The following is a 9,524-nucleotide window of genomic DNA, read 5'->3' as shown; positions in this document are numbered from 1 at the left end:
TAATCTGAAAGAGCTTTTCCTGAATCCTTGTACCTGACCTCTGACCTGTACCCGACCTCTGACATGACCTTTAACCTGACCTCTGACATGACCTGAACCTGACCTCTGACCTGTACCTGACACCTGACCTGACTTGTACTTGACACCTGACCTGACTTGTACCTGACACCTGACCTGTACCCGACCTCTGACCTGACTTGTACCCGAGCTTTGACCCAACCTCTGACCTGACTTGTACCCGACCTCTGACCTGACCTCCGACATGACTTGTACCCAACCTTTGACATGACCTTTGACCTGACTTGAACCTGACGTCTGACCTGACTTGTACCTCACCTCTGACCTGACTTGAACCTGACCTCTGACCTGACTTGTACCTGACCTCTGACCTGACTTGTACTTGACTTGTACCCGACCTGACCTGACTTGTACCAGACCTCTGACCCGACCTCTGACTTGACCTCTGACCTGACTTGTACCAGACCTCTGACCTGACTTGTATCCGACCTTTGACCCAACCTCTGACCTGACTTGTACCCGACCTCTGACCTGACTTGAACCTGACGTCTTTCCTAAACCAGCACCAGTTTCATGCCCATAAAGAAAGCGGACGAGGAGCTCGTGTTGACCCTCAGGACCATCCATGGTCCAACAGCGCCTCGTTTGGAAACACAGTTCATTTGAAGGTCGACTCAGAGGTCATTACAATGTTATGTGAATGTTCATGAATGAAACAATGTTTTTGAGTTATCTTTTGTAAGACAATATAATTTGTCTTATTTTCTGTTTATAATTGAAACTGTAAGACAGAAGAATAATTTGAGATTAAATTAGACAAATTAAATTAAGAATAAAAGACTTGATACTTGTAAAACATTGACTTGGTCCCATCTCTGCTTCAATTCAATTCAGTTCAGTTTATTTATAAAGCGCCAGATCACAACAAAGTTGTCTCAGGGCACTGAACCGGAACATTCACATAATTTAATTTAATTGTTCTGAGCATGACAACTTGAAAATTAAGTCCATTTAGGTTTGTGGCAACATGTAGGTGTAAGAGATGCCACTGTTTGGGGGGGGGGTCGAGACAGTTCTTCTCGTTCTGAGCATCCATGGCATTGTTGACCTCGTGTTGATTCTGCACGACAATGAACCTAAACCTGAAACCTATATTCCAAGATGGCTGCCACCTGCTCTGCATGTGAACCAACGAGTTTTATCATTTGAGGAAACTGCTTTCTGGTTTTCATATCGCTGAAAATGAACGTTTTCTCAAATGACTGGGCTGGCTTAATCTAATCTAATTAATCTAATAATCTACGCCCCCGCTCCCCACGCTTGTTCTGATACATCTCCATGTGTGAGGGGAACACGGTGCACGTTTTGTTTGCACGTCGGTTCATACACGAGGCCCCAGGTTGTTTCAGGAAGAGGTTTCGTTTGTGATCAGGTCCATGAGCAGAGACTGAACGTGCAGCACCACCTGCTACAAAGCTTCAGAAGGAGCTGCCGCCCCGAGCCAACGTCTCTGGTGACGAGACGTGCACGAGCCGGCCCCCCCTCAGTGTCACGACGTGCTCCGACACGTAGCTCTGTACCTTGGCAGCGTAGCTCCACATGTCGATGCGATCCTGAAGTCTCTTCTTGCACTCCGGCTGCAGACGAACACGTTTGTCCTGCAGCGCCTCCATCAGACACGACATTTCTGAGGAAGAGGAGCACAGACGCACACGAGCTGGTTCATGTGAGAAGATCTGAATCTGCTTCAACTTACCGGTTCAACCGAGACAAATGGAGCTGCAGGAACCTTCCGACTATAAGGCGCTATTTTTTTCACAGGCTCTGAACCGCGCCGCTAATTTATGTTTTTTTTTTTGAGACAGTAGGAGGGGGAACCCCTTTAATTTCATTGGTCAGATGTTTTTACCTTTGTTTAAACAGGAAGTCTCATCAACACACGTCTCTCTTGGGGGGTGGGTCCTCGGGACTTAATGAGACTACCTCATTGGTTCATTGTGGTTGACGGTCACATGACCTCAGGGAGGGATTATGGGTAAAATTTATGTTCATCGTTAATCGTTGTTCTTTTAGTGATTGGTCTGTTCTTGTTAGCCGGTTTGTGTTGGGTCATTCAGCAGAGTAACCATGAGTGATGGAGGTGGTTGTCATGACGACCTGAGGTGTTGAACAGGAAGAGAACGTCTATAAACCTCCACCTGGTGGTTGATTCTTGATCTACAACAAACTGCACATCTCTCAGTGGCTGTGCTGCCTCTCAAGTTACAACGTGCAGCTGATGTGTGTACAAAGTTTTATTTCATTGTGCGCAGCTTAAATTTGGGTGCACGCTATAGACCGGCAATTACGGTAAATAAATTTAAACCAACAAAACTTCAGCTTTCTCTCCACTTAAGAGTCGACATAAACAGTTTCTGGCTGTCCGAGACAACCCGTTGTCGTCTCGAACATCCAGACATGGCCTGGAGGTCGTCCGGTGAACCAGCGCGTGAAACGGGCGTTTCCTAAAGTTCTCCCTCGCTGCGACGGCTTTCTGTCATCTGTCAAAATGAAAGGCCGAAATAATGATGCGTTTTGTTGCGGTCTTCTGAAAACCATCCAATCTAATAAAGTTCCAGGGATTAAAGTGAAGCTGCTTTCAACCAGTCAAGAGAACCAGAACCAGTTTGACCCAGTCAGAGCACCAGTCAGGCTTTAAGAGACGGGCTGCGTCTCTTCTCTAACCTGCCTTTAGTTCTTGCAGTGAAACTGTCTTAACGCTACAAGAGGTGTCTCTGCTGAACTTCAAGTTTCCCTCACACTCAAAGTTCTCTCTGAGGGTCACAACAGGAATTATTATTATAAAGTGAACGTCAACGTAAGAACATCTGAGCGCGTGGACTCACGGCGTCCTCGGCCGGGTGGGATGGCAGCGCAGTGATGCTTGATGTCCAGAGCGCAGGCTGTGTGCAGAACAGGGTCCACAAAGATGTCCGCTTTGCTCTCCTTTAGCATGTTCAACACCTCCTGCAGGAGGAAGAGCAGACAGAACATCAGAACATCAGATGTGAAGACGACCATCTTGTGTTTGTTCCTGTCTGGAAATAAAGCCCAGCTGATCAAACGCAGACGTGTGGTCATACAGACCTTTTTACAGGCTTCTTGTTTGATCTTCAGCAGGTTGATCTTCAGACACTCCTCCACCTGTCCCGTCTGCTCCTGAGCTGCAGCCTCCTCCGGACAGAGACGGGAGATCTGAACACAAACAAGCTTTGACTTCTACGGTGTCTCTTTTAGGACAATATACTGATCTCCATCCCCAACAAGCAGAACACCGACGTCCCCCGTCGCTCAGAGAGTCGAATAATAAACGTCTGTAGTTTTACATCTGCATTAATGCATCATAAATACTGGTACATATATAAATACTGGTACATATATAAATACTGGTACATGTATAAATACTGGTACATATATAAATACCGGTACATATAAAAATACTAGTACATACATAAATACTGGTACATAAATACTTACAAATGTGTGTGTGTGATTCATACATGCAACACAAAACAAGTTAAAACCTTTGAAAAGTGTTGCTAGAACATTCATAAAAACTAATAAAAATGTTCTAAAATACATAAAAACTTTAAAAAACATCTGAGCAGACGATGGCTTGTTATGAGGAGCTACATTTAAATATGAACATATTAAGGGCGGCCACAGTGCAGCTTGAATAATGGAGACAGTGGATGAAGGGGGTCATTGTAAACTAGAGCCTGACCAACGCCTCGTTTGTCGCTTTCCTTCCCTCCATTGATCACGGTGACATCATTTACATGAACGCTCCTACAAGAACCCTGCAGATGTTGGATGCTGCAGATGTTGGATGCTGCAGATTTTGGATGCTGTCTATCATGGTGCACTAAGATTCATAACTGGCTGTAACTACCGTACCCACCACTGCACCCAGTATTCACTGGTTAACTGGTCACCGTTAACTCCACACAGACTCTCCCACTGGTACATCTTCATCTTTAAATCACTTCCTGGTCTGCTGCCTTCATACATCTCCTCCTACATGTCTCTGTGTGAGTGCAGCTACAGCGTGCGCTCTCAGGACATTATTACCTGCAGTGTTCCCTCAGTGAGGACTGAACTAGACAAAAGGGCCTTCTCCTCCTCCGCTCCTGTTTCCTGGAATATCTTACAAAAAGATTTGAAGCTCTCGACCTTTGACCTCTCTAAGTAGCTTCAAACATCTGATAAGTTCCTGGAAGAACCAACGCAGACACGTTCCTGTTTTTAATTTATACATCACCTTATAATCAGCTGTTTGTTTTTTCATTTTTAATGCTATTTTTTTTATTTGTTCTTCTCTATTTGTACACATCGTTATGATTGTCTGCTGTTGTCACCACTCTGTTAACATCACGTCTCTATGGTCAATGAGTCCTCGAGGCTCAATGAGACTAACCTGTAGAAATAAAGCTTGAATGAATGAAAAAGTCCTAGAGGCCATGCCCCATAAAATCCAAAGCTCAAGACAAACCAGTAATTTCTCAAACATACAGCCTGACATATTCGCCAGGTATAAACTTTATTGCAGTATTTCTTTTATTGTTATTTTTTTAAAGACGCATCCAAAACTAAACCAGAAAACAAGCCAGACATGAGTATATTGTTGTGTATATTGCCTTATACTTGGATGCAGCCACACCATAATAGAAGCTGGTACCTCACTTATTGTTTAAGTTCCCATAATCACAACATTCAGACGTATAAACGGGCAGCATTCCAGTCTCTCCCTCTTGGCTCTGTGTGGGGGACAGTCAGCCAGTCAGGTGACTGGTTAATCTGTTACGTGTGAATGTGTTTGTCGCCGCCTGCTGGCCACACGCCACATTACAACCTGTTGACAGAGTGACTGGTGTCGTCACTCATCTGTGACGTAAGAGCATCGTTCCACCTCCCTGATGAGACGTACACAGCCCCGCTACATGAGGCAGCAAACTGAACACGTGTCGTTGGGTTTAGTTTGGAACGGATGGTGAAACAAAACCTGAACAACTGTCACGAACCTCCTGTGTGCAGTGCATCTGCAGCTGAGGGTCCAGTCTGTAGTCCAGCGCAGACTCCTGCAAGATGACCCGGATCTGATCCTCACAGTCTGGAGACAAGCGCTGCAACAAACACACAAACCATAAGATCGAATCTTTAAGGCCTAAATGAATTCTAGCTTCTCTTCAGGTGAACGTTCTTTCAGACTTGATCACATTAGATCAACTAGAACAGATCGGGTCCTGCAGATTGAAGAGGTGAACAGGTGTGTCAAACATCCAGACAGGACTCTGACCTGGTCTGCGTATCTGAGCTTGAGGCAGGAGATGACCTGACCCTCCAGCTCGATATCAGCTGCTGCCGCCTTGTTCAGGACGGACTGGCAGAACTTTGGGATGTCAGCTTTGCAGGCCTTCTTCAGCACTGGGTTCAGCCTGTAGTCTGGACACAGACAAACTTTAACGTGTAAAGTCTGGTGTGGGCTGAGCTCAGAACCAACACTAGACTCCTGAGCGTACCTGTGTTCTGGGTCATCTGTCTCTTGGTGATCATCTGTTTGCATTTTGGATCCATCAGCTCGCCGTTCTTGTTCTGTTTCAGACACTGAAGGACGTTCTTCCCGTCTGACTCTGTACAAAACCGCTAAACACATAAAACAGGTGACAAGTTACAGATTACATTTAGATTAAAATCATATATTATGTTGACGACAAACTGTTGCACAGGAATCCATAGACAATGTAGCATGAAGATGTGTCCCCTGACTATGACCTCTGACCTTTGGTACCAGGCTCACCATGAACCGTTTTCTTTAAAGTTACTCTTGACTTGAATATATATAAAAATCCTGATCATCCTCTTCATCAACAAAGTCCTCTCTGTCTGACTCGGACTGTTTCCCTCCTTCACGATCCTCTCCTCTGTCAGAGGTTCTGACTCCGTCTGGGTCCGTCCTCCTCCGGGTCAGCGGCTCCGTCCTCCTCTGGTTCAAAAATCGTCTCATTGTTTTCCCCCAGAAGTTAAATCGCATCAATCTGGACAGATTCTTATTAGCAGAAACGTTCCGTCTTTCATCTGAAAGACTTCGTCAGTCAGAGGCATGCCACTAAAAGTGTGTCGTATAAATAGCACCTTCCCCACGTGTTTCTGCTGTGGTTCCCAGAAATGACTCGAACAGACTCAACACGATCAAACACTAAAACTATACATTTATATCTGCCCCTCCTAAAATAAATAAGTGCTTTAAGACGTATTGCAGTGTTTATGGCTTCACCCTGATCATGTTCTTGCAGACTCTGATGAGCTGATAATCCAGCTCAGGATCAACCATCTCCACCTCCTGCAGCTTGAAGATTCTTTGATGGCAGCGCTGAGTCAGCTTCCGCTTGTTCTCCTTCAGACACTCGATGACCTGTACAAAGACGGAATAAGATTCGTTTGAAATGTAGGAACTAAGAAGCTGCTGCGTCCAGCGGACAGGCACAACGAATACACACGAAGAAGCTACTACCAAAACCAACAACTAATAAAAAACACGTAGAGCAACTAGAACCAAATCAAGCAGAATAAAAACAAATGCACACGGAGCAGATGCAACCGAAACAAGCAGTACGTCGTTTGACTGAATCGACCGAGCCTCGTGGCCCCGGTCACTTTACAGGAGTGATTATGACGTCGTCTTTCCACGGCAGAAATGTTCCTGACGTTCTTTACGATGACGTTTGTCGAGTTCTAATTAAAGAGCAAATGTTTTCACGCCTGGCCTTCAGGCTCCCCCTGAGCTGAAAATGAAAATGTGTCTTACAGTGAAGCGTTCGTGTGGCGCTGCTGACCTGTGCGTTACCGAAGGCCACGTTCTGACACAGCTGGTTGATGTCCTGCTTGCACGAGCCGTAGAGCTCTGGTTCCAGGCGGATGTCCTCCGACTTCACCACACGTTTACAGAACAGACGGAAAAATGTGAAACAGCGTCATGTTTATTTCACACACACGTCCATCGTTAGATTTAGTGCTCGACAGTCCTACTCCATCAACGTGTCAGTGAACGCACCATCTCCACCTCCTCCACTCGCAGCTGTTTACGACATTTGACGGACACTCGCTGCTCCTTGGCGTCCTGCAGGGTGTCGTTTCTCACCGTGGAGCTGAGGCAAATCACCACGTCCACCCTGAAGCACAGGAAGACGCGTTCAGGAGAACGAAAGCTGCAGAAGGTTGGACGAGGAGCTGCTGAACGGAGCGAAGGCTCGCGGCGAGCGGTCGCTCCAGGATCAGCTGAAACAGGCCGACATGAAAACATCTGCATGGAACAGATGTGGGCAACATATGGCCCGCCTTGGACAATGTCCATCCAGTCCTCAATACTCTTAATTGAAAAGAGAAACACTTTGGAATAAGTTGATGAAGCTTAAATTAAACATCTTGGACAAATGCATAAAAAATATATTTTTCATCAAGCATGTGCTACAAGAAGAAGCCTAAAAACGTCTTCCAGATGATCAGTGGTAACGACGATTTATAATTTATTATTTATTTACGATTGCCCCCGTTATGGAAGCATTCAGTGATTTGAACAAAGCTGAAAAACATCCAAACTAAACTAAGTGGCTTTTACTAAAATACTTGTATATTTTCATAGATTACCAATAAAAACTTCTGAAGAAAATGAAGGAATTGATGATTAAATGACAAACCTGCGAGAGACTAATGAAAATGAGTAAAAGATTCTGACGGTGAGGTAACCCAGACCAAAAATACCACGGCTTCACAGAATTAAATAAAAAAATTATTGTTTTACTTTACATAAAGGCAAACACTACAACTGCCTTAATATTGTCACATACTTCCTGATGGCTGTGATAGAAATATAATAGTACTAAATGTAGTTATAACTAGAGCTTGACCGATATATCGTTTAGCCGATATTTTAGGACGATAAACGTTTTGGGGACATATCAGTATCTGTGATAAATGTCCCATTATGTGCCAATATAAACACTTCTAACTTTCACCACTAAAATGAGGAAAACAGCTGTAAATGTACAATATCTCCAGCAGAGGGCGCATGAAGAATACTTTCAAATCATGGCTGTTCACTTAAGTTTCACTTTCATCACAGCCGAAGCAGGGAGCAACACTGTGTAGTGTATTTTACCGAACAGACCATGGTAAATTTATTTTAACTGAGCTGTAAAATAAATCAACAAGACTAAATTATCTTTAATCCTCCAACCTGCTTGTCATTAGCTACGTGCTTCTACGCACTGCAGAGTGTGGGTCTTACTTCTTCTTGATGTTGGGACACAGTTTGAGAACGTCCTCCTTGCAGGCAGTCTTAAACTTGTAGGAGAAGCGGAAATCTTTGATCTGAATCTGTGGACAAGCAGAAGGAGAACCACCACTGATTATCCATCAACTTGATGGGCAGTAAGTTGCAGACTCTGGTTCTGATCCAAACGTTCTGCAGGATTTTAGACATTTTATAAAAACAGGAGGGAAAACGTCTGCCCAGTGACATCAGAGCAGGGTTTAAATGAGAAAGAGATGGTTTAGGAAGAAGAAGGGCTCAGTTTGGTGCTTTAAACACTCCACCAGCATCGCTGTCCCTACACGTCCGCATCACAGAACCGACCCAACTGGACCTGCTGTTTTAAAATCTGTAGCAATGAAACGTTTCGAGACACTAGTGTCACTGCATCTGAAAATCAGTAGATGATGCGGTCATCATGGGACCGCACCACATCCTGCAGCACCTTGACCAACCTAAAACTTATGCACAGATCCTCTGAGGACTTCTATATAAATCTCCTGCAAGGTGTCTACCACCAAGGAGGTCCTGTCTGTTTGCAACTCACTGAGCAGTCTTTAGACAAACTATAAGAAGCGGAGCGCCCCCTGCTGACTGGCTGCAGCTTCATCTGATTAAAAGACAAATTCACTTGCAGCTTGTTCGGTCACGCAGCTGATTCATGTTGGTTCCAAGTAGAGACTTCAAGAAACTTGTTCCACTGAGATCAACAGCCTGGTCCTCGAGGGCCACTGTCCTGCATGTGTGTCCAGTCCTGGTCCTCCACAGTCCTGCAGGTTTTACCTGTTCCCCTGCTCCGACACACCTGAATCAATGGCTGAACAACGTCTTCATGTTCTGCTGAAGCCCATTGATTCAAAGCAGGTGTGCCGGAGCAGAGAAACAGATAACATGCAGGACAGTGGTCCTCGAGGACCAGGACTGGACGCACGTGCAGGACAGTGGTCCTCGAGGACCAGGACTGGACGTACCTGTGTCCAGGAAAGTGTGTTTCTCAGGTTTATACTTTATATTGCACTATTGTTTACTCTGGCCTTGCACATCCATTATCTACCTCTCATCATGTTATTGTCTTCAGTCAGCGTCCCTTTGTCTCCTGTTAGTCACTATTGAGCACGTTGCATCAGAGGTCCTGCTGCTGTTCACTTTTATATTTTTT

At 45.0% G+C, this 9,524-nt stretch overlaps 1 protein-coding gene across 1 annotated transcript in view; it reads right to left on the bottom strand.

The window, feature by feature from the left end:
- Positions 1 to 1,496: 1,496 nt before the first annotated feature.
- LOC119415897 (Golgi apparatus protein 1) overlaps positions 1,497 to 9,524 on the bottom strand; it is a 39,589-nt gene continuing 31,561 nt past the window's right edge. Inside the window, exons 12-21 of the mRNA XM_037683068.1 lie at positions 8,342 to 8,469; positions 7,109 to 7,226; positions 6,891 to 6,983; positions 6,332 to 6,469; positions 5,577 to 5,700; positions 5,354 to 5,499; positions 5,079 to 5,180; positions 3,145 to 3,252; positions 2,904 to 3,024; positions 1,497 to 1,705 (exon numbers count right to left, since the gene is read on the bottom strand). Of these exons, the coding sequence (XP_037538996.1) occupies positions 1,497 to 1,705; positions 2,904 to 3,024; positions 3,145 to 3,252; positions 5,079 to 5,180; positions 5,354 to 5,499; positions 5,577 to 5,700; positions 6,332 to 6,469; positions 6,891 to 6,983; positions 7,109 to 7,226; positions 8,342 to 8,469 (1,287 nt within the window). The remainder of the gene's footprint in view (positions 1,706 to 2,903; positions 3,025 to 3,144; positions 3,253 to 5,078; positions 5,181 to 5,353; positions 5,500 to 5,576; positions 5,701 to 6,331; positions 6,470 to 6,890; positions 6,984 to 7,108; positions 7,227 to 8,341; positions 8,470 to 9,524) is intronic.

The sequence above is a fragment of the Nematolebias whitei genome, chromosome 10 (assembly GCF_014905685.2).
Source record: "Nematolebias whitei isolate Nwh7 chromosome 10, NemWhi1, whole genome shotgun sequence".
NCBI classification, from domain to species: domain Eukaryota; kingdom Metazoa; phylum Chordata; class Actinopteri; order Cyprinodontiformes; family Rivulidae; genus Nematolebias; species Nematolebias whitei.
This window is presented reverse-complemented; position numbering and strand designations above follow the sequence as displayed.